At 44.9% G+C, this 26,408-nt stretch overlaps 1 protein-coding gene across 6 annotated transcripts in view; it reads right to left on the bottom strand.

The window, feature by feature from the left end:
- LOC124720096 (zinc finger protein 99-like) overlaps positions 1-26,408 on the bottom strand; it is a 158,006-nt gene that overhangs the window by 15,551 nt on the left and 116,047 nt on the right. Inside the window, exon 5 of one of the 6 annotated variants that reach the window (XM_047245388.1) lies at positions 18,520-18,619. The exons of the other annotated variants lie outside the window; for them this stretch is intronic. Within the exon in view, the coding sequence (XP_047101344.1) occupies positions 18,583-18,619 (37 nt within the window). The 3' untranslated portion in view covers positions 18,520-18,582. Of the gene's footprint in view, positions 1-18,519; positions 18,620-26,408 lie in introns of those variants that run through there. 6 annotated transcript variants of the gene reach the window in all.

Raw genomic sequence — 26,408 nt, forward strand, 5'->3', positions numbered from 1 at the left:
GAACCACTTGTATGATTATCAAGAGCTCAGATGGAAAACCAGTTCTAAGCAAAGAAGGGAAGGCAGACGAGTGGAAAAAGTATGTAGAGGACCTATAGAAGGGTGATGTGCTTGAGCGCAGTATTATGGAAATGGAACAGGACGTAGATGAAGATGAAAGGTATTATACTGCATGAATAATTTGACAGAGCACTGAAAGATCTAAGTCGAAACAAGGCCCTGGGAGTAGACAACATTCCATTAGCCTTGGGAGCGCCAGCCCTGACAAAACTCTACCATCTGTGAGAAATATGTATGAGACAGGCGAAATACCCTCAGATTTTAAGCAGAATATAAAAATTCCAATCTCAAAGACAGCAGGTGTTGACAGGTGTGAAAATTACTGAACCATCAGATTAATAAGTCACAGCTGCAAAATACTGACACGAATTCTTTACAGAAAAAATAGAAAATCTAGTACAAGCCAACCTTAGGGAAGATTAGTTTGAATTCCACAGAAATGTTTGAACATACGAAGCAATACTGACCCTATGACTTATCTCAGTGGAGAGACTAAGGAAAGGCCAACCTACGTTTCTCGTATTTGTACACTTGGAGAAACCTTTTGACAATGTTGACTGGAATACTCTCTTTCAAATTCTGAAGGTGGCAGGGGTAAAATACAGGGAGCGAAAGGCTATTTACAATTTTTACAAAAACCAGATGGCAGTTATAAGAGTTGACGGGTGCTAAAGGAAAGGAGCGGTTGGGAAGGAAGTGAGACAGGGTTGAAGCTTATCCCCAATGTTTGAGCAAGTAGTTAAAAAAATAGGAAAAAATTTGGGGTACGAATTGAAGTCCATGGAGAAGAAATAAAAACGCTGAGGTTTGCCAATTACATTGTAATTCTGTCAGAGACAGGAAAGGACCTGGAAGAGCAGCGAAACATAACGGACGGTGTCTTGAAAGGAGGATATAAGATGAACATCAACAAAAGCAAAACAAGGATAATGAAAGGTAGTTAAATTAAATCAGGTGATGCTGAGGAAGTTAGATTAGGAAATGAGACACTTAAGTAGTAAATGAGTATTGCTATTTGGGGAGCAAAATAATTGATGATCGTCGAAGTAGAGAGGATATAAAATGTAGACTGGCAATGGCAAGGAAAGTGTTTGTGAAGAAGAGAAATTTATTAACATTGAGTATAGATTTAAGTGTCAGTAAGTCTTTTCTGGAAGTATTTGTATGGAGTGTAGCCTTGTATTGAAGTGAAGCATAAACGATAACTAGTTTAGACAAGAAGAGAGTAGAAGCTTCCGAAATGTGGTGCTACAGGAGAATGCTGAAGATTAGATAGGTAGATCATGTAACTAATGAGGAGGTACTGAATAGAATTGGGGAGAAGAGGAATTTGTGGCACAACTTGACCAGAAGAGCTCGGTTGGTAGGACACGTGAGGCATCATGGGATCACCAATTTAGTAGGTTGGTTTGTGGGATTAAAGGGACCAGACTGCAACGGTCATCGGTCCCTTGTTCCAAAACTTAAAAACTACCACACAGAGTAAAAAAACGGATAATAGAGACAACAGACAACACAGGACAAGAAAAACTCAGACAAAGAACAGATATAACAAATTAAAATCACACGGAGTGTGGCGGTGGTTGGCCGACCATAGAATAAAAAGGAAAAGCCAACCACCGAGAACACATTAAAAACTCAGTTTAAAACCGTAGGCCAAATGCAAGAATCAACACAAAACAATAAAATAAAACATAAACACTCAAATTAAATGATAAAAACCCCCTGCCTGAATAAAACGTAAAACTAAGCCAGCCATAGCAGGGTAATCAGTTCAAAGGGCAGGGAGCGTATCAGGCAGCGCAAATGTGTGCCTGACCACAGCTAAAACGGGGCAGGCCAACAAAATGTGGACCACTGTCAAAGCCGCCCCGCAGCGACACAGAGGAGGGTCCTCCCGACGCAGTAAGTAACTGTGTGTCAGCCAAGAGTGGCCAATGCGGAGCCGACAAAGGACGACTGAGTCCCTGCGGTTGGCTCGCATGGATGACCGCCACACAGTCGTCGTCTCCTTAATGGCATGGAGTTTATTGGGTGTGATCCGATTGCGCCATTCAGGGTCCCAAAGCGCAAAAACGTTTCGGTGGAGGACTGCTCGCAAATCAGTCTCTGGGAGGCCAATGTCCATAGATGGTTTACTGATGGCCTCTTTCGCCAGGCGGTCAACATATTCATTGCCCGGGATACCGACATGACCGGGGGTCCACACAAAGACCACAGAGCGGCCGCAATGGGGGCAAGAGTATGCAGGGACTCCTGGATAGCCATCACCAGACGAGAACGAGGGAAACACTGGTCGAGAGCTTGTAAACCGCTCAGGGAATCGCTACAGATCACGAAGGACTCGCCTAAGCAGGAGCGGATATACTCTAGGGCACAAAATATGGTGACCAGCTCAGCAGTGTAAATACTGCAGCCAGCCGGCAATGAACGTTGTTCGGAATGGTCCCCTAGAGTAAGCGCATAACCGACACAACCAGCAACCATCGAGCCGTCAGTGTACGCAATGCCAGAGCCCTGATACATTGCAAGGAGGGAAAGATAGCGGTGGCGGAAGGCCTCCAGAGGGACTGAGTCCTTCGGGCCCTGTGCCAATTCCAGCTGAAGGCAAGGGCGAGGCACACACCATGGGAGTGTACGCAGCAGTGCCCTGAAAGGAGGCGGAAGAAGTAAGGCCCCAAGCCCGGAGAGAAGCTCTCGGACGCGGACCGCGATCGTACTGCCAGCCCTGGGTCGACGTTCTGGAAGATTGACGTGTGACTCTGGGAATAGTAGCCGATAGTTAGGATGCCCAGGCAAGCTGAAAACATGGGCAGCATAAGCGGCCAGCAAACGTTGGCGCTGTAACCACAGTGGAGGGACACCTGCCTCCACTAGTATGCTGTCCACAGGGCTGGTATGGAAAGCACCAGTGGCAAGGCGTATCCCACTGTGGAGGATTGGGTCCAGCACCTGCAACGCAGATGGGGATGCTGAGCCATAAGCCAGGCTCCCATAATCCAGACGGGCCTGGCTTAACGCCAGGTACAGCCGTAACAGGGTAGATCGGTCGGCGCCCCAGCGGGTGTGGCTCAAGCATCTCAGAGCATTTAGATGCCACCAACACGTCTGTTTAAACTGCCGAATATGAGGCAGCCAAGTCAGCCAGGCATCAAAAACTACACCGAAAAACCTGTGGGTCTCCACCACAGCAAGGAGTTCGTCAGCAAGATAAAGCTGCGGCTCAGGATGGATCGTTCGGCACCGGCAGAAATGCATAACGCGGGTCTTGTCAGCCGAAAACTGAAAACCATGCGCTACAGCCCAAGACTGCGTCTTGCGGATAGCACCCTGAAGCTGACGTTCAACAGCTGCAACGCCAGGAGAGCTGTAGTAAGGCAGAAGTCGTCAGCATACAGGGAAGCGGAGACAGAATTTCCCACCGCTGCAGCGAGCCTGTTTATTGCGATTAAAAACAGGCAGACACTGAGGACAGATCCCTGTGGTACCCTGTTCTCCTGGACTCGGGAGGAACTATGAGAGGCCGCGACATGCACGCGGACGGTACGATACGACAGAAAATTTCGGATAAGGATCGGCAGAGGGCCCCGAAGACCCCATTCATGAAGCGTAGAAAGTATGTGATGACACCATGTCGTATTTTACGCCTCCCGCATGTCGAAAAAGACAGCGACCAGGTGCTGACGGCGGGCAAAAGCAGTACGGATGGCCGACTCCAGAGTCACCAGATTGTCGGTGGCAGAGCGGCCTTTACGGAACCCACCCTGAGACGGAGCCAGAAGGCCCCGAGACTCCAGTACCCAATTCAAGTGCCGACTCACCATCCGTTCGAGAAGCTTGCAAAGAACGTTGATGAGGCTAATGGGGCGGTAGCTGTCCACCTCCAAAGGGCTCTTGCCCGGTTTCAAAACGGGGATGACAATGCTTTCCCGCCAGTGCGATTGAAACTCACCCTCGACCCAGAGACGGTTGTAAAAATCGAGGAGGCGTCGCTTGCAGTCCACTGAAAGGTGTTTCAGCATCTGACAGTGAATGCGATCTTGTCCAGGAGCAGTATCAGGGCAAGCGGCAAGGGCGCTGTGAAATTCCCACTCACTGAATGGAGCATTGTAGGATTCAGAATGGTGGGTGCAAAAAGAAAGGCTCCAACGTTCCATCGGCTCTTTAATGGAGCGGAAGGCCAGTGGGTAATTGGAAGAAGCGGAACTAAGAGCAAAATGCTCTGCCAAGCTGTTGGCAATTTCGTGGGAGTCTGTACAAACTGCTCCATTCAGTGAGAGCGCAGGGACACTGACAGGGGTCCGATAGCCATAGAGGCGTCGGATCTTGGCCCAGACCTGCGATGGAGAGACATGGAGGCCAATGGTGGACACATACTGCTCCCAGCACTCCTGCTTGCATTGGCGGATAAGGCGGCGGGCCCGCGCACGCAGCCGTTTGAAGGTGATGAGGTGTTCAATGCAGGGATGTCACTTGTGATGCTATAGCATCTGCTGGCGATCTTTAATCGCCTCAGCGATCTCGGGCGACCACGAAGGCACAGTCCGCCGCCGAGGGTACCCAGAAGAACTGGGAATGGCAGATTTTGCGGCAGTAACGATGCTGGTGGTGACTGAGTGAACCACCGCATCAATGTCGTCACTAGAGAGAGGCTCTATAGCGGCAATGGAGGAGAACAAGTCCCAGTCAGCCTTATTCATAGCCCATCTGCTGGGGCGCCCAGAAGAGTGACGCCATGGCAGTGACAGAAAGATTGGAAAATGGTCACTACCACACAGGTCGTCATGCACACTCCATTGGACAGATGGTACGAGGCTAGGGCTACAGATCAATAGGTCAATGGCGGAGTATGTGCCATGCGCCACACTGAAGTGTGTGGAGGCACCATCATTTAAAACCGAGAGATCGAGCTGCGTCAATAAATGCTCAACGGTGGCGCCCCGACCTGTTGCCACTGAGCCACCCCACAGAGGGTTATGGGCGTTAATGTCGCCCAGTAACAAGAAAGGTGGCGGCAATTGGGCTATCAGCGCAGCCAGGACATGCTGCCCAACATCGCCATCTGATGGAAGGTAAAGACTGCAGACAGTAACAGCCTGTGGCGTCCACACCCGAACAGCGACAGCCTCTAAAGCTGTATGTAGAGGGACAGACTCACTGTGAAGAGAGTTAAGGACATAGATGCAGACGCCACCAGACACCCTTTCATAAGCTGCCCGGTTCTTATAATAACCCCGATAGCCACGGAGGGCGGGGGTTCGCATTGCTGGAAACCAAGTTTCCTGAAGTGCAATGCAGAAGAAAGGGTGAAGGCTGATAAGTTGGCGGAGCTCAGCTAGATGGTGGAAGAAACCGCTGCAGTTCCACTGGAGGATGGTATTGTCCATGTCTGAGAAAGGCGTGATGGGACTGGGAAGGCAGATTACGCCGCTGGGTCACCTGCTGCCTCTGAATGAGCACCTGTGCTAGTGCTTTCCACGGTGTCTGAGGGACCGGCGAGATCGAGGTCCTCAGCGGACGCCAGAATATCCACCTTGTCCTCAGACGCAGTGCTTGTAGGAAGCGGTGGGATGGGTGCCACCGCAATGTCGTTAGCCTTGGGGACTTTCTTCTTCTGTTTCTCTCGCTGTGCCTTCGGTGGTTCAGGCTTGGAGGGCTTCACTGGGTCAGTCTCAGGGACGGACGACGACCGTGAAGCCCTACGACCAGGGACTGGTGGTTGTTTCAGCCACTTGCGGGTGTCCACTTTTCCACTGGTCAGAACTTGCGAAGGTAGGTCCCCAAGGGACCCCTTCCTGGCGAGAGTAGCCGAAGAAGTCTTACTCTTCTCTGGCGGGGAAGGGGGAACTGATGTCCCTGATGGTTGGGCGGGTGTTGCTCCTGAAGAAGATGGAGCAGGAGCAACAGGGAGTGAAGTGCCTCCCACAACCGAGGGGGCCAGTGGATTCTGACAGATCTTAGAGCCAACGATAAGTGACGATGGGAGAACCGTTGTTGCAGCAGCCGCATAGGTCGACGTCATTGCCTCAGGATGGAGCCGCTCATACTTCCGTTTAGCCTCGGTGTAGGTCAGGCGGTCCAGGGTCTTATATTCCATTATCTTTCGTTCCATCTGGAATATCCTACAGTCCGGCGAGCAGGGGGAATGGTGTTCTCCGCAGTTAACACAGATGGGAGGCGGAGCACTTTGAGTATTGTGATGCAAAGGACGTCCACAATCTCGACATGTGATGCCGGACGTACAGCGAGATGACGTGCCCAAACTTCCAGCATTTAAAACACTGCATCGGAGGAGGGATATATGGCTTCACATCACAGCGGTAAACCATCACCTTGACTTTTTCGGGTAAAACATCACCTTCGAAGGCCAAGATGAAGGCACCGGTGGCTACCTGATTATCCCTCGGACCCCGATGGGCGCGCCGGACGAAGTGAACACCTCATCGTTCTAGATAGGCGCATAGTTCATCGTCGGACTGCAGAAGAAGATCCCTGTGGAATATAATACCCTGGACCATGTTTAAACTCTTATGGGGAGTGATGGTGATGGAAACATCCCCTGTCGCAAGTGAGCAACCTCCGTGACTGGGCAGAGGATGCTGTTTTGATGAGAACTGACCCAGAGCGCATTTTGGACAAGCCCTCCACCTCCCCGAACTTGTCCTCTAAATGCTCCACAAAAAACTGGGGCTTGGTCGACATAAATGATTCCCCGTCTACTCGTGTACACACGAGGTACCGGGGTAAATAATCTCCACTGCCTTCTTTGGACAAACGTTCCTCCCATGGAGTGGCCAGGGAGAGAAATGATCTCTGATCAAATTTCTTTCCATTGAGGTTAGGCCTCGATCGCTTAGACTGCTGGTGGAGGCCCACCAGCGAGACATGATGTACCACACTTTATTGCGGGTCATCCGCCCTGATGCCACCCACTCCGACCGGGGGGCTCTCCCCACGGGCGCCACCCAGTCGCAGCAAAGACTACCTGGCAGGATGGCCTTTGCCGAGAGTCCCAATGCCCCAAAGGGATAGGCATCTACTCCTCGGCATACATGGGGTGGTAGCAACTCAGGCATCAGCAGTGCGATCCCTGTGTAGACAGGGGGCTACCACCAAGAGGGTACATGACGACCCCACCACAACGGACTGGCTACCATGCTGGATGTCGGGTGTCGAAATATCCATGTACATCACGAGGGCAAAGATGGAAGTGCACAATGGAGGGAAGGGATGCTATCCAGAACACACTGCAGCGGATGTGGCCGGAAGCTCGATGTAAGTCCAACTCCATGAAAATATCAGGTGTGCCAGATCTTAGGGCAAGATGGATAAAAGATGCACCACGACGGGTGTCCTTCCCCAGATGGTACGCACTAACGGAAAAATTTGGAAATAGAGTGGTCAAACCCCTCAGGGGACCATCACATTAAAGGCCGAAACAGCTGAGACTCCTTTTAGTCGCCTCTTACGACAGGCAGGAATACCGCGGGCCTATTCTTACCCCCGAACCCGCAGGGGGTCACCAATTTAGTATTGGAGGAAAGTGTGGAGGGTAAAATCGTTGAGGGAGACCAAGAGACAAGTATACTAAGCAGGTTCAGAAGGATGTAGGTTGCAGTATGTAACTGGAGGTGAAGAGGTTTGCAAAGGATAGAGTAACATGGAGAGCTGCATCAAACTAGTCTCTGGAGTTAAGACCGCAACAGCAACAACAACAGTTCAGTAATAGTCACCCTGTATGTTTTGTACGTCAGAGATGCTCGGCACTGGGCTGCATATTCCTTACTACTAGCTGAGTTCTCACTGAGTAATTCAATTACATATGTTGGTGTGGCTTTCTACCCAAGTTGAAAGTAAGGGTATCATTTCCTGTATCATAATGCACAGGAAGTCGAAATCATTGAATGTTAATCATCTATCCCCCACAGAATCACTCCCTTCTTCCCTCTCTCATTCTCTCATGCAAACAATTTGTGGCAAAGAGAAAATTTAAGGGACCTCTGATTGAAACTTTCCCCTTTTGGTGAGGTTTGTTTACTGCATAGTGTCCATCATCGATGTACATATACTTACACATCACTTCACAACCATTTAGTCTAACGTCTAACCAAATATATATCCTTTGTGATTAATGAAAATGTTTTCAGACTGTCACTTTACTGGTTAATAGTTTTGACTGCTTAGGATGTTTAATACTGCTTCAATGATATACTAAAGATCGTAGTTTAAGAAGGATACAATGAAATGGCCTTACAGCAAATTAACAGTGAAATGGCCTTACATCAAATTTCCAAGTCAGCAGGTTAATGCGTAATATTCTATCCCATTGATTTCTGTATACTGTGTTTTAAAAATATTTGCCTGTCAGATACCTGTGCTGGTACATTTCTTATAATCCCTGCTTCCTGATAGGGCAGGGAACACAGTATGGAGGCCTAGTGAATCCCTTTTGGATGTTGCTCAGAAGACTGAAGCTTTCACAATCTACAGATGGCCGGTGCTGACTACTTGAGAGTCCTCTAAAAACAACTAATAAGAGCAATACAGCCTTAACTTATCACACCCTGCTCAAATGTAACATTATCACATGGAAGGTCAGTGCATTCCTGCAATCATAGTGTTCAGGGTGGTGTGATACCTTTTGAACCCAGGCAGGAAGTCAGTGTTGGTTGGTTTAAAAGAATGGGGAAAGGACCAAACTGCTAGGTATTTGGTCCCTTGTTCTGAATAAAACAGTGCCACAAGGGTGAGAATACAAGAAGCAAGACTGACAACACAAAATGGAGAGAAAGGAAATACCACAAGAACGATGGAAGGGCAACAAACACTTAAAGGGAAAAAAGGGGAAAAGAAAACCACAGAAATACAAGAAACAGGAAGAAGGGGTTATAACAACGAAACAGATTACCATGGCTGGCTGACCATGAGAATAAAAAGGAAAAGCCAGTCACTCTGCAACACATTAAAACCTCCACCCTAAAAGCACTAGGGTGGAGGATACAGAGGGACAAAAGACATGTGCTAAAATTTAGATCAAATGATAAAACATGCAAATAAATCAGCCAATAAGGCTGTAGCAACTTTTGTTGTAAGGCAGTCAAAGTGGGGCAGTGCACTAGAATATGGGCCACTGTCAACAGGGTGCTGCATCGACATTGAGGCAGATCTTCACAGTGCAGGAAGTACCTGTGCCTCTAACAAGCATGCCAATGTGAAGCCGGCAGAGAACCACAGAGTCATTGCGAGAGGCCCGCATGGAGGACTGCGTCACATTCAGTGTCTCCTTAATGGCACGCAGTTTGTTGTGTGTGCTGAGACTATGGCATTCCATATCCCAAAGCCGAAAAATCCTGGCGACGTAAAAACAAATGCAGGTCAGTTATTGGAATGCCGATCTCCATAAGCGGTTTCCATGTAGACGATTTGGCCAGCCTGTCAGCAAGTTCGTTGCCTGGTATCTTGACGTGTCCTGGGGTCCACACAAACGCCGCTGAACAACCGACCTTTTTAGGGCATAGATGGACACCTGGCTGGTCGCTACCAAAGGATAATGAGGGTAGCGCTGGTTGATAACTTGCAGGCTGCTCAAGGAGTCAGTACACAAATGAAACGACTCCCCAGGGCTTGAATGGATATGCTCAAGAGCACGAGATATAGCCACCAGCTCCGGCTGTTCAATATGTCCTCCATGGGCATATGTGAAGCTAACATGGGGTTAACTGAGGCCTTTGGGCCATGCGAAACCTCCAGGCACAGCCACGGCCTAGCTGTACATCATGGAGATGTATGTTCAAATGGTTCAAATGGCTCTGAGCACTATGGGACTTAACATCTATGGTCATCAGTCCCCTAGAACTTAAAACTACTTAAACCTAACTAACCTAAGGACAGCACACAACACCCAGCCATCACGAGGCAGAGAAAATCCCTGACCCCGCCGGGAATCGAACCCGGGAACCCGGGCGTGGGAAGCGAGAACGCTACCGCACGACCACGAGATGCGGGCGGAGATGTATGTGATTGGTCCTCGAGTATAGGTGGTAAAGGCAAAAACTCCAGTTCAGATAGAAGCAATTGGACGCGAACTGCTAATTTGTAAGCCATGACCTGGGCTGCCGATGTGGGAGATGAACCGCTGTGGGTGGGAAAAAGAGACAGCGATTTGGATGTGCAGGAGAACTATGAACATGTGTAATGTAACTGGCGAGCATTTGTGCACACCTGACCTGCAATGGAGGGACTCCAGCCTCCGCAAGGACTCGTCCTAAAACCTCCTGTTGCTAGTCGAATGCTACAGTGGAGCACTGGGTCGAGTAAATGCAACGCTGAGGGCGCCGCCGTATCATAAACCAGACTCACATAGTCAAGGCAGGATTGAACAAGGGCTCTGTATAGCTGCAGCAGCGTAGAGTGATCTGCACCCCATTTGGTGTCGCTCAGGCAGTGGAAACCATTGAGGTGCTGCCAGAACTTCTGCTTAAGCTGATGAAAATGAGGAAGCCAAGTCAATCGCGTGTCGAAAACCAGTCCTAAAAATCGATACGTCTCCACTACAGTGAGGGGATCATCAGTGAGGTAAACTTCTGGTTCTGGATGAACGATATGACACTGACAGAAGGGCACAACACACGACTTTGAGGTCGAAAACTGGAAGCCATGGGCTAGAGCCCATGACTGCACCTTGTGGATGGGTTCCTGTAAGTGCTGCTTAGCAACACCAGTACTGTTGGAGCAGTATGAAATGCAGAAGTCATCTGAATGCAGAGAGGGTGAGATGGACGACCCTGCTGCACTTGTATAATGTGCCACGGATATGATGTCGCCAGGTAGTGTCAGATGCTTTTCGTAAACAAAAAGGACGGCAACAAGGTGTTGGCATCTGGAAAAGGCTGTTCAGATGGCAAACTCTAGGGACACAAGATTATCAGTTGCAGAGCGACCCTGGCAGAAGCTGCTCTGACATGTAACCAGCAAGCCACGTGACTCCAGGACCCAACCCAACTGCCAACACACCATACATTCCAGCAGCTCACAAAGAACATTGGTGAGGCTGATAGTTATCCACATCAAGCGGGTTTTTGGCAGGTTTGAGCACAGGCATGATGGTGCTCTACCGCCAGTGCGATGGAAAGACGCCATCACACTAGATCTGGTTGAAGATCACGAGGAGATGTCATTTGTAGACAAACGAGAGATGTTTAATCATCTGTGTATCCGATCAGGCCCTGGAGCTGCGTCAGGGCAATGTACAAGGGCACTGAGAAGCTCCCACTCTGTAAATAGGCCTTATAGGGTTCACTGTGTTGTGTAGTGATCGAGAGGACTTACTCTTCCATCTGCCATATGAGAGTGGGAAATGGGAGGGAGGGGTAATTCTCCGATGCAGAGGTGCGAGCACAGTGCTCAGCGAAGTGCTTGGCAATTGCGCTTGCGTTGGTAGATAACATGCATTTATGTTAACACCAGAAACACCTGTTGGGGTCGGGCACCCAAAAACTTGTTTGATCTTTGCCCAGACTTAGGAGGGTGACATATGGCACCCAATGGTCGACACATACCTCTCCCAACACTCCTATTTCAGCCTACTGATAAGCTGGTGAACACAGGCACAGAGCCCTTTGAAGGCTATGAGGTGCTCCAGAGAAGGGTGCTGCTTATGCCGCTGTAGAGCTCGCCAGTGCTCCTTAATTGCCTCAGCAACTTTCGGCTACCATCTAGGGACTGTCTTTCGCTGGGGCACCCTAAAGAACGAGGGGTTGCGTTTTCCGCTGCAGAAACAATCGTCGTAGTTATCTGCTCAACCACCACATTGACGTTACCATGTGGGGGAGATTCAACAGTGACAGCGGAAGTGACGGTTTCCCAGTCTGCCTTGTTTAGAATCCATCTTGGCAGGTGTCCACAGGCCTGACGTTGGGACAGTGACAGGAAGATGGGGGAAGTGGTCACCACTACACAGGTTGTCATGTGCTCTCCAGTGGATAGATGGGAGAAGGCCTGGACTGTGAACTGAGAGATCAATGGCTGAATACATGCCATGTTCCACACTGAAATGTGTGGCGGCCACAGTATTTAAGAGGCAGAGGTCGTGTTGTGACAGTAAATTTTCGACATCTCTGCCTCGGCCAGTAAGAACTGTGCCACCCCACAAGGGGTTATGAATGTTAAAGTCTCCCAAAAGCAGGAAAGGTTTAGGGATTTGATTCATCAGTGCAGCCAATACATTCAGAGGTACTGCACCATCTGGAGGAAGATATGCATTGCAGACAGTTATTTCCTGAGTCTTCCTTATCCTGAACGCCACACCTTCAAGAGCAGTTTGAAGGGGCACAGGTTCACTGCACACTGAGTTCAGGACATAGACGCAAACTCCAACTGACACACTATTATAGTTGCTACAGTTTCTGTAATATCCCTTATAGCCAATGAGGGCAGGGGTCCACACTGCCGGAAACCAGGTTTCCTGGAGGTAAATGCAGAAAGCACATGGAAGGCGTAACAGTTGTTGCAACTCAGTCAGGTCGTGGAAAAAACCGCCACAGTTCCACTGGAGGATGACATGATCGTGAGGCTGGGAAGGTATGCAGTGCGCAAGGAGGCAGGTTATACCTCACAGTCACCTACTGCCTCCGACTGAGTATTTGTAGCCATTCCTATGGTGGATGAGACATCACTGAGACCCAGGTCTGCAAGGGATGCTAAGATCTCCACTGCATCCTCAGATGCAGAACTGACAGGGAGTGATGGTGTTGGGGCCACCAGAGGGTGATGTTTCTTATCAGATTTCCTGTTAGTTTGCTTGCTCTCTCGCTATTCTTTAGGGACTTGCTGGGAAGATTTCTCTGAAGCAGCTTCAGGCATGGAGGAACACCGTGAAGCTTCATCCAGCAGCTTTTGGTTCCTTGAGCCACTGGCGATTGTCTGCCACGGCATTAGTGGAGATCTTGGGAGAGAGGGCACCAAGCGACCCCTTCTGCATGAGAGCAGCCAGAGGAGGCTGTTGCTTGTCCAGTAGGATGGAGGGGACCAATGTCCCCCTGCCTATGGAGAGGCCTTGCTCCCAAAGTAGGTGCTTTGGGGGCAACAGAGGAAGATTTGCCCCTACCATAAAGGGGGCAGATGTAGACTGGTGGCCCGTCGGGCTCACTGCTCATGGTACAGAGTGAGGAACCACTGGCACTTGGGACGGCAATGGTGATGTAGGTGCAGCATTTGTCGACATCAACTGAATGGGGTGTAATCTTTCAAATTTACGTTTAGCCTCTGTGTAAGTCAACCAGTCCAGTGTCTTGTACTCCATGAATTTCCACACGTTTTGGAGTACTGGGCAGTCTGGCGAGCAAGGGGAGTGGTGCTGGTGGGAGGTGGCACACATGAAGTATCTGGGTGTAGTGGACATCCACAGTCTCGACATGTGCAGCGAAAAGACATGTGCCCAAATTTCCAGCACTTCAAGCACCACATAGAGGGAGGGACGTATGGTTTAATATCACAGTGGTAAACCATCACCTTGACCTTTTCAGGCAATGAATCACCCTCAAAGGCCAAGATGCAGACACTGGTAGTAACCCTGTTTTTGGGTCCCCAGCAAACGTGCCAGATGAAATGAACACCACGCTGTTCTAAATTGGCGTGGAGTTTGTCATCAGTATGCAAGAGGAGATCACGATGGAAAATTATCTCCTGGACCATGTTGAGACTTTTATGGGGAGTGATGGAAACAGGAATATCACCCAGCTTGTCACAGGCAAGTAACACTCGCGATTGCACTGGGGATGGTGTCTGAATAAAGAATGCGCCATTTCGCTTCTTGGACAGCACTGTCACTTCTCCAAACTCAAGGTGACCAACGAAAAACTGAGGCTTCATAGGTAGAAAAGAGTGCCCATCAGTTCTGCTGCAGACTAAAAACCGAGGCGAATATGGCTCTTTCCATTCTGTAGCTCTACATTCCTCCCATGGTGTAGTGAGGGGGGAAACGATTTAGGGTCATACCTGTCGGCGTTGTATTCTATCTTGCCCTTCATAGAGACTGCTGGTGCCATAGAGTCACCAGCAAGAGATGACTTAGTCCGCTTCATTGTGGGTCATCTGCCCTGATGCCACCCACCCCGATCAGGGGCTCTTCCCATGGGCCCAACCAGCCACTTCAAAGGCCAACTGGCATGATGGCCGTTGCCAGGAGTCCTGATGCCCCAGGACCACAGGCATCTACTCCTTGGCATACATGGGGAATTTACAGCTCAGGCATCAGCAGTGCATTATACTGAGTGCAACATCCGAAAATTACCACGAGCAATTAAACAGAGAATCGACTCGTGGAGATAATATCTTGGACCTACTGATAACAAACAAACCCGAACTTTTCGACTCTGTATGTGCAGAACAGGGAATCAGTGATCATAAGGCCGTTGCGGCATCCCTGAATATGGAAGTTAATAGGAATATAAAAAAAGGGAAGAAGGTTTATCTGTTTAGCAAGAGAATTAGAAGCCAGATTTCAGACTACCTAACAGATCAAAACGAAAATTTCTGTTCCGACACTGACAATGTTGAGTGTTTATGGAAAAAGTTCAAGGCAATCGTAAAATGCGTTTTAGACAGGTACGTGCCGAGTAAAACTGTGAGGGACGGGAAAAACCCACCGTGGTACAACATTAAAGTTAGGAAACTACTGCGAAAGCAGAGAGAGCTTCACTCAAAATTTAAACGCAGCCAAAACCTCTCAGACAAACAGAAGCTAAACGATTTCAAAGTTAGCGTAAGAAGGGCTATGCGTGAAGCGTTCAGTGAATTCGAAAGTAAAATTCTATGTACCGACTTGACAGAAAATCCTAGGAAGTTCTGGTCTTACGTTAAATCAGTAAGTGGCTCGAAACAGCATATCCACACACTCCGGGATGATGACGGCATTGAAACAGAGGATGACACACGTAAAGCTGAAATACTAAACACCTTTTTCCAAAGCTGTTTCACAGAGGAATACTGCACTGCAGTTCCTTCTCTAAATCCTCGCACAAACAAAAAATGGCTGACATCGAAATAAGTGTCCAAGGAATAGAAAAGCAACTAGAATCACTCAACAGAGGAAAGTCCACTGGACCTGACGGGATACCAATTAGATTCTACACAGAGTACACAAAAGAACTTGCCCCCCTTCTAACAGCCATGTACCGCAAGTCTCTAGAGGAACGGAAGGTTCCAAATGATTGGAAAAGAGCACAGGTAGTCCCAGTCTTCAAGAAGGGTCGTCGAGCAGATGCGCAAAACTATAGACCTATATCTCTGACGTCGATCTGTTGCAGAATTTTGGAACATGTTTTTTGCTCGAGTATCATGTCGTTTTTGGAAACCCAGAATCTACTATGTAGGAATCAACATGGATTCCGGAAACAGCGATCGTGTAAGACCCAACTCGCTTTATTTGTTCATGAGACCCAGAAAATATTAGATACAGGCTCCCAGGTAGATGCTATTTTTCTTGACTTCCGGAAGGCGTTCGATACAGTTCCACACTGTCACCTGATAAACAAAGTAAGAGCCTATGGAATATCAGACCAGCTGTGTGGCTGGATTGAAGAGTTTTTAGCAAACAGAACACAGCATGTTGTTATCAATGGAGAGACGTCTACAGACGTTAAAGTAACCCCTGGCGTGCCACAGGGGAGTGTTATGGGACCATTGCTTTTCACAATATATATAAATGACCTAGTAGATAGTGTCGGAAGTTCCATGCGGCTTTTTGCGGATGATGCTGTAGTATACAGAGAAGTTGCAGCATTAGAAAATTGTAGCGAAATGCAGGAAGATCTGCAGCGGACAGGCACTTGGTGCAGGGAGTGGCAACTGACCCTTAACATAGACAAATGTAATGTATTGCGAATACATAGAAAAAAGGATCCTTTATTGTATGATTATATGATAGCGGAACAAACACTGGTAGCAGTTACTTCTGTAAAATATCTGGGAGTATGTGTGCGGAATGATTTGAAGTGGAATGATCATATAAAATTAATTGTTGGTAAGGCGGGTACCAGGTTGAGATTCATTGGGAGAGTCCTTAGAAAATGTAGTCCATCAACAAAGGAGGTGGCTTAAAAAACACTCGTTCGACCTATACTTGAGTATTGCTCATCAGTGTGGGATCCGTACCAGATTGGGTCGATGGAGGAGATAGAGAAGATCCAAAGAAGAGCGGCGCGTTTCGTCACATGGTTATTTGGAAACCGTGATAGCGTTACGGAGATGTATAACAAACTCAAGTGGCAGACTCTGCAAGAGAGGCGGTCTGCATTGCGGTGTAGCTTGCTCGCCAGGTTTTGAGAGGGTGCGTTTCTGGATGAGGTGTCGAATATATTGCTTCCCCCTACTTATACCTCCCGAGGAGATCACGAATGTAAAATCAGAGAGATTAGAGCGCGCATGGAGGCTTTCAGACAGTCGTTCTTCCCGCGAACCAAACGCAACTGGAACAGGAAAGGGAGGTAATGACAGTGGCACGTAAAGTGCCCTCCGCCACACACCGTTGGGTGGCTTACGGAGTATAAATGTAGATGCAGATGCGTTGTCAGGGGGTTACCACCAAATGGGTACATGACGGCCCCATCACAGCGGACTGGCTAGTGCTGGATACTGGGTGAATACAAATCCAATACTGTCATGGGGGAAAAAGAGGACATACCCTGGAGAGTGTTCTCGCCCAAATAGTTGAATCGCAGGTGGAGATGAAAAGCCATGACAAGACATTCAGGAGATCGAATCTAAGGGTACTCATGCACCACATAAGGCATCCTTCCGAACATGACATGGACTTCTGTAAAATTTTGGAAGTGGAAGGTCAAACCATAGAATGGGACCTGAACTCATATGGCTGAAAAGTGAGAGACTCATTTGATGCCTCTTATGACAGGCAGGAATACCTGGGGCCTATTCCAACCCCAGGACCCGCAGGGGGAAGGTAAGTATTTTCTTAGATTCTATGGCCCAGGTAAACTATAAGCTCACCAAACTTATCAAATTACTTTGCTTACAGCAGGTACGATACAAATTATAGTAATTATGGTGAAATGCACAACCCTCCCCTAGTTTAATGACATTACACTATATTACTTAATACTTGTTCCCCTGATCATGAATATGACATTGTCAGTTTAACATTAGTTTCGTTTCCACAATATATATTTTTTACAATTCCTACTTCATATCAAAAGAAGTAGTAGTTTTCATTCATAAGTGATTTTAATTTTTTTTAGATGCTGGCTGGCTACTTTTAATGCTGTTTGGTAAATGACCAAAGTTTTTTGTTGCAGCATAATTCATCACTTTCTGTGCCAAACATATAGCCCACTGCACTTTGCTATTATTTTTAATTGGAATTGGTTATTAAGAACAAATATGCATGGTGCAGGTACTGTGAATATCCCCAGCTATTCTTCCGATTACATGCTACTTCTTTTGAGGGAGGGGAGAGGATGTCAAACTGGTCGACTTGGAGCAGGAGGCCATTTTAATTTCCACTGTCTATACTTTTACAAATAAATTCATAAAACTTGGTCAGCATGACCAGAAAGGATTCACACTCATAGCAGTGGAAGTCCAAAAACATAACAAAATATTTTTTTTTACATGTGAAATTTTATCATTTTTTTTCACTTACTATAGGCTGAATTTGTTGCTATAGGTACACTTTTCTTCATAAGTAACAGAGATTCTTCAATGAATTTTGTACAGCATACAAACCATTGTTGCAAGGTATGAAACTCTAGAATTTATTTATGAAAAAATAAATGAGCTGTTACATTTTAAACTTCATTTTTTTTAAAAACTTTAGTTTTAGTGATAATTATCTTAATTTTTACCACTGTTTTTAATAGATTTGGAAAATTCTAGAGTTTCATACACATGCTGTGCAAAATTCAACAAAGAATCTCTCTTACTTATGAAGGAAAGAGTACCTGTATCAACAAATGCAGCCAATACTAAGTGAAAAAATGATGAAATTTCACATATAAAAAAATTTATTTTGTTATGTTTTTTGACTTCCACTGCTATGAATGTGAATCCTGAATCCTTCCTGGTCATGCTGACAAAGTTTTATGAATTTATTTGTAAAAGTATAGACAGTGGATATTAAAATGTCCTGTGGTGCCTCTTCTGCTCCAAGTTGACCCGTTTGATGTCCTACCCGCCTTAGTGATGAAATACCACAAAACTTGATGCCATATGAGAGCAGTGAATGGAAATAGGCGAATTAGGTTAATTTATTGATATGTTTCCCACCACAGTTTGCAACACCCATAACAGCATATGTTGCTGAACTCAAAATGTTTCATCAGCTCATCTGTGTGTTTCATCCAATTCAATCTCTCGTCAATGCACACACCCAGAAATTTTGAATATTCTGCCTTAGCAATAGACTTCTGTTCAAAATCTATATTTATCAATGGTATTATGCCATTTATTGACAGGTCATTTGCAGAGAACCACTTAATAAGTTCCTGAAAGATATAATTCACAATTTCCTCAGCTAATTCTTGTTTCTTGGGCATGATTACTGTACCTGTAATGTCAGAAAAGAAAAAGAGCTAGCTTTGCATCAATATGAATGTAGAGTGCCAAATCATTAATATATATGAATAAAAATATGAGGCACAAAACTGAACACACAGGACTTTTGCACACTACCTGTACTATTGACACTGGCAGATTAAAACTGTGTGCCAAAACAAGACTCAAACTCAGGACCTTTGACTTTCATGGGCAAGACCTCCATCTGAGCTACCCAAGCACGACTCACGACCTGTTCTCACAGCTTTAATTCCGCCAAATACCTTCCAAACTACACAGAAGCTCTCCTGCAAAAATTCAGAACTAGCTCTCCTGGAAGAAAGGATATTGCAGATACATGGCTTTCCCACAGCCTGGGAGATGTTTCCAGAATGAAATTTTGATTCTGAAACAGTATGCACTGATATGAAATTACCTGGCGGATTAAAGCTGTGAGGATGGGTCGTGAGTTGTGCGTGGGTAGCTCAGATGGTAGAGCACTTACCCGTGAAAAGCAAAGGTCCCAAGTGCATGTCTTATTATTACCACAATACTTAAGTGTATCTATAAGAATTTCATGATTAACATAGTCAAAAATCTATGAGAGGTTACAAACAATCCTAATTGGCGATGTTCAGTTCAGCAGAGCATTTAATATTTGAGCTGTGAAAGCATATATAGGATTTTCTGTTGAAATGCATTTCCGAAAATCAAATTGACTTTTGTCAGTACTTCATTTTTCAAGCAGGTGAAGCTACATCATTCTGCTCCAAGACACTATTGGCGAGAAATTACGAATGTTCCGGAATTTTTTTGAACAGACCTTGTATATGGCAACTCCTCTTTCCACAATGTGTCGACTTGCATGTGCTGAACGATTATATCCACCTACATTTACCTTTTCCACATTTCTGATGTTTGCACAGGTGTACATTTTTCCACCCTCAGTTTCTAAATCTTCTAAACGCACAAGCAGCTTCCCTGACAGTATGATGCAATAGACTGACGTTATTTTTCATTGTACTTTTATGAGAATATCTGTAGTACACATCTATCAATAGTAACAGGAACCAAATTCATGCCTGACAAAGTAGCTCCCTGAAGCAGCTGGTTTACTTGATATTGACATTCCTTACAAAGCTGCTCAATTGATGCAAACTTAACAACATGAAAGCAGGAACCAAGTCCACATGTGTACGGTTCATTGCAGATGCTATTTTCAGCAGGCCATACTCAATATTGTACACATGATCTATATCAATACTATTTCCTGTCCTACCCATTATCACAACATGATCCTTCTTTGTTAAACCCTTGCACAATGATCCCACATCCTGTATCACTTGGATAAGACATGCACTGGGCTTTCAAAAACTTGAGACCTGTGACTTGTGACAGAAACAAGACTGGATCCTTGCAGAAAATTTGTGATTCTCCACATCAGGGAGCACCAATTGGTAGTTGAGAGGGTTATGCCAGTTTACACAACCTTCGTCTTCTCTCAATTTTTTGAATGTCAACGAGAAGCCTTTGGCCTATTCTGGCTTGGTCCATGGCTCTTAACTCCTACTTTTGCCACAGCATGTCATGTGGTAACGCTGTGCTTCATTAATGCTGCTGTTGCCAAGCTTTGCATCTTTTTTGATACTCACTCTTTAACATTCATTTGTGCATGCAGGATGGAAGCATATGTTTGCTAAGAGAGAACTGATGTCCATTGGTTAGCATTGCAATTTTTATTTCCAACTTAAGATGACTCTGTTCCAAAATACACAGAGCCAACAAAGAGTGTTACATACAAGGTAAAAGAATTTCTTCATGACCTTAAAGACAACACCAAAAGAGACGAAAACTCAGCAGCACTGCAAACTTCAGCAGCATAGGGATCTGGTGTTTGACCAATAACTGTATTGAGACACTATCTGCAGAAGTGCAGTCAATCGAAACCTGTGTCCCAGAAATGGACTTTCAGTCTCAAAGGGAAGACATTAGTAGAAGAACTGTCACTGATTTGGAAGATTACCAGAAAGATGTTCTTCATTGTACTCTTTTGTAATTTTATGACCATCGTGGGTATTCTATATTATAAAATGTACTAGATGTTTCAAATTATAAGATAGCTTTCACAGGGGACAATCAATCGAAAGGAAGAATTCTGAAACATTTGGGATATATGTACAGCAAATGCAATGATGAAAGATGCACTCCAATGGAGGATCCATTACCGCAGAACTACATCTACTTTTCTGATAAAAATTTACAGCATCAGGAAAGGAAATAATCGTTGCCCTACAATTTATATAGAAGAGATGTGGCTCACTCAGAATCATGCAATAAACCAAATGTGACAGGGTTTGAAAGGCAATGATGGGTTGAAAGTACTGATTAGCAAAGGAAAGTCACTCACCATGTCATGCAGGACGATCTTTGCCAAAAGCCTTTTATTTACATCCCACAAATCCAATGATTATCCTGAATTCAACAGTGATGTAACTGAAGCTTTTTTTATCTTTATTGTGTGTATTCAATGAGCGCTGTCTGTCATGCATAATGCCAGTTATAATTCAAGAATTAAGAAGAAATTTTCTAGTTCACAAACAAGGAAGGCGGAAATTCCACACTACCTGGAAGAGAAAAGTAACTCAATTCAATGCTGCTATACCAAAGTGGATATAGTGGATGATGTCAGGTGCCTTTTCCATCTTTACAATCAACATGAACTTGACAGTTTAGCAGCAGAAATGGACCACAAGGTTGTGAGATTGCCCCTAACCACTGCCAACACAACTCAACACAAAATGTGTATGCACTAATAAATGTAAATAACATTTCCATTATATACAGAATGAATGATGTGCAGAATTTACTTGGGAAAGAAACTTATATCATGGTGGAAGACTGGATTAAATGTTTATGCCACACTGAAAATCTGCAAAAGAAAAAAAAAAAAAAAGAAAAAAGAGAAGAAAAAAGGACATTCTGAAGGAGGTATCTGAGAAAAGTTTGTAGAAAGCATTGCCATTGCTTCAAACAACTCCACAGATAGGTTTCAGAACAGGATGATTAAAGAGAGCTAAATTGCATAAAATGTTTCCAGTTTTCCTCATTCCCAAAGACGTAAACGCTCTTTTCCTGTTATTTCCCCTTTCCTCTTTTCTCACATAAATTTATCAATATGAGGCATGACAGCCACCATGCATACACTGCCTTTGCTGATATGTTTATTGGTGTAACTTGTGGCAAGCATAGGATCCACATTCCCTGCTTTGGACCGAGATTAAGACTCATATGTTTTAATGGTCATAACCCAAACTGAAATAGCTTTAGAATTAAACACAGGAGCAGTAATGTATTTAGCTGTATTAAACCTTCTAAAACACACAAGAATATGTTATGAAAAGATTGCTGTTTCAGTACAGTATTTCCTATCATTTTCTTCATGCAAGGTTTTTGGACAATAATAGTCTGAAGTAAATCATTACCTGCTCCTGATTCTAATATCCTCCTTGTAACGTACTATCTGCCAGTTTTGGGTATTACACTTTTCAAATGAGTGCCATGTAATGCTTAGAGCTTTATGTGCAAGACAGCATTGTCTGATGGTATAGTTCACTGCAGCTGGCTCAACACATAGTGGCCAAAACCTTGCAACACAAGGGAAGTGAGGTGTGCAGTGAGCACAATATTGGGGGAAGTGTGCAGAAAAGGTGGAAGTGGTGCCATTTACACTTTCTTCTCCAGCCACCATTTTCGCTGCTGCCTAGTACAAACAGTATGCTTCTAAAAAAAAAAAAGGACATTAAGTTAAGGTCTATTCTGACAGTTTCTGAAACATGGGTCAATTCCAAGGCTGATAGGATTTGACTTCTGCGAATACTCCATCTGAAGAGGCCTCAAAAGGCCCAATGGAACTGAACAACCACCATGCCATCCTCAGCCAATACGCATCACTGGATGGGTATGTGATGGAGCATTTGGTTGGCACATCACTCTCTCAGCTGTAGTCAATTTTCGTGCCCAGAGCTGATACTTCTGTATGAAGTTGCTGCTCAATTAGCCTCAAATGAGCTGAGTGCACCCCACTTTCCAACACCACTTGGCAGACCCAGATAGTCATGTATCCACTTGCTAGCCAAGCCCAACAGCATTAACTTTGGTAATCTGACAGAAAGAGCTGCAGCAAGGCCGTAGCTGAGAATGCAGAATCCAAATTCCACATGAAGAAAGGTCAACTACATACGTAACAGATTTATAACATCCATTTCAATTATCACTACCGGACAATAAAAAGCGATATCTAGATCTTTTATGTGACTTTCCGATTGTTTGAGGTATGCCCCCAATGGTTATGGGCATTCCTGCCTTATAAAGCATCTTCTATTGTGCATTGTGGCTTTAATAAACCATACTGGTTGCATCTCATTCTGGTATAGGGTTTGGTGAACTGAAAAGTTCTCCACTATACAAATGTTTACAAGACTTGAAACAGCATTATGTTCTCTGCACATAATCAACATTAGAAATGACACCAAACTGTATGCAAGACTCCTGCTGTGGGCTGACACATTTAACTCTGCCATAGGCCATGTGCACCAGCAGTGTGGTCAGTCTACAGAAAGGAACAGACAGTTGGATGGGGCAGGCAGGTGGCCAGGGAAGGGGGAAGTGGCAGGGCAGAGGTCAGGGAGAGAGGAGGGGAAGAGGGCTCAGGTGGGAGGGACACAGGAGGGCAAGGGGATATGGGAGGGCGAAGGGGAGGGATGGGAGGACCCTCCTGCCTCCTCCCTTCGCTTCTGATAATTTTGCTAGGAGCACTTCCCATACAGTGCACCCCTCTGCTCTGCACTCATAAGAATGCGCATCAGCATCCAGCCATGAGCACCTCCACTCCCTTGGCCAGTGCTCCTGCAACTTTCATGAAGCACCCTCTGCCCTGTGCACCTCATGTGTCTGCACCCATGATGTCACTTCACATTACAACAATTAACATGTATGAAGTGTTGCATATGGTGGAGTGCCTGTCCATACCAGAAACATTTAAGAACTGATCTACCTGTAACTTACATTATGTTTTATTACAATTAGATCAGCAGTAGTTTTTTAAATCCATGAACAGCACTTTCAAAGCATTTGCATATTAACAAAGACTGATGATGAGATGAATTGTAAGTATTAGAAACACAAAAGAAATATCTGCCATTCTTATATCACACCGCTAAGCATTCGATTTCTATACAGAATCAATTTACTTTTTTTCCACAGCACGATATAATGGAAGTGCTGATTAAGATATTGAAGCAACTTGCTGTTGTTGCTGTGGTATTCCAGCAAATGTATGAGGATATTGTTGGCAATCATCTAAACAGCAACCGGCATGCCACCTCAGGCTCTGAGATGATTATCAGCTACACCACCTAAATATCCTAAGCCAACATGCATAGACATATGTAAGATGATGATAATGAGTTTCATCTACATGATTATGCAGCAATTCATAGTTAAGGGCCTGGCAGTGGGTCATCAAACCACCATCTTTAATCTACTTCTCGACCATTCCACTCTAACTGCATGTGAGGAAAACATCTTTCAATGCAAGCTCTAATTTCTAGTATTTAATTATGATGATAGTATCTCCCTATATAGATGGGTGCCAAAAAATATTTTCATACTGACGATAAAATTCATGATTGAAATTTCATAAGAAAGTCTTGCCATAGTGAACAACGCCTTTGTTTTAATTAACACCAACCCAATTCATGTATCGTATCCATAGAACTCTCTCCCTTATTTTGCAATAATAAAAAATGTGCTGCCTTTCTTTGAACTTCTTTGATGTTCCATACCACACTGCAATATTCCAGAGGGCACAGAAATGTAGTGCAACGAGTCTCTTTACTAAGCCTGTTACGTTACCGGTGTGTTCTGCCAATAAATCACTCTTTGGTTTGCTTTCTCCATGGCATTGTCTATATGAACATTACAGTTTAATTTATTCGTAAGTGTAACCACTATGTATTTAGTTGAGTTTACAGCTTTTAGGTAAACACCTTCAGGTAAACAAAATTTATCGCATTTCTTTTAGTACTCATGTGGATGACTTCACACTTTTGACTATTTACAGTCAATTGCTATTTTTCAGACCATACAGATATCTTGTCTATCACTTCACATTTCACTTTGACCACCTGATGACTTCGCAATACGGTAAATAAAAGCATACTGGTTCAACTGGCTCTGAGCACTATGGGACTTAACTTCTGAGGTCATCAGTCCCCTAGAACTTAGAACTACTTAAACCTAATTAACCTAAGGACATCACACACATCCATGCCCGAGGCAGGATTCGAACCTGGGACCATAGCGGTCGCGCAGTTCCAGACTGTAGCACGTAGAACCGTTCAGCCACCCCGGCCATCTAAATAGCAGCATAATCTTCAAACAATCGAAGAGAGCTGCTCAGATTGTCTTCTAAATCGATTTTATAGATCAGGAACAACAGAGAACCTATAACACTTCCCTGGGAAACGTCAGATATTACTTCTATTTTGCTCAATAACTTTCTGTCTGCTATTATGAACTGTGACCTTTCTGGTACAAAATAACGAACCAGTTCACACAACTGCGATGATACTCCATGGGCACACAATTTAAGTGAATGTCACTTGTGAGGAGTGGAGTCAAAAGCCTTCGCAAATCCAAAAATATGGGATCAATGTAACATCATCTGTCCATATTACTCATTACTTTTTGAGAATAAAAAGCTTGTTGTGGGTCAATGAATCATGTCTTCAAAGTAATTCATAATGTTCAAACATATTATATTTTCCAAAATCCTACTGCAAAGGGGCGTTAGTGTAATGGATTACTCCCATTTCTTATCTTGGGTGCTGATGTGATTTGTGCAACTTTCCGGTCTTTGGGTATGGATCATTCAACAGTGGAAGAGTTGTATATGACTTCTAAGTATGGAGCTATTGCATCAGCATATTCTGAGAGGTAACTGAATGGTGTACAGTCTGGACCAGAGACACTGCCTTTCTTAAGTGTGCATCTCTACATTTAGGATATACACTTCCAAGTTACTCATGCAGGCAGTTAGTCTTGATTATAATTCTGAAATACTTGCTTTGCATTTTTTGTGAAGGAATTTAGGGAAACAGTCTTCAGTAACTCAGCTTTAGTAGCACTGTCATCAGTAGCATTACCATTTTTATTGTGCAGTGAAGGTATTTATGCATCTTGTCAATGGCATACTTTATACACAACCAGAATTTCTTTGGGTTTTCTACCAGATTTCGAGACAGAGTCATTCTGGAATCTATTGAAAGCATCTCTCATTGAAGTTTGTGCTAAATTTGAGCTTCTGTAAAACTTCACCAATTTTGTGGATTTTGCATTCTTTTAAATTTGGCATGTGTTTTTCATTGCTTCTGCAACAATCTTCTGACCAGTTTTGTATCACATGGAAGATCAATTTAATTTAATTTATTTGACACATATCTCTCAGTTACCCTTAATATTATTTCTTTGACTTCAAACTACATCTGACCTACATTTAGAAAGACATACATGAAGGAGTGGAGACACTCTTAGCAAGATGTCAAGCGAATTTTTATCTGCTTTTTAAGTGCAAATGTATTTAATTTATTTTGGTGAGTTTGGATGTTACAATATTCAGTCTTGCGGACTCTTCGTGGATCAACTACCTTGTGGGATCTTTTGTTATGCTCCCTGTTTGGTCAAGGCTATCAAGATGTCAAGTATGCTTTCACAACCATTTACACTTCGAGTGAGCTTGTGAT

The sequence above is a fragment of the Schistocerca piceifrons genome, chromosome 11 (genome assembly GCF_021461385.2).
Source record: "Schistocerca piceifrons isolate TAMUIC-IGC-003096 chromosome 11, iqSchPice1.1, whole genome shotgun sequence".
In the NCBI taxonomy this organism is placed as follows: domain Eukaryota; kingdom Metazoa; phylum Arthropoda; class Insecta; order Orthoptera; family Acrididae; genus Schistocerca; species Schistocerca piceifrons.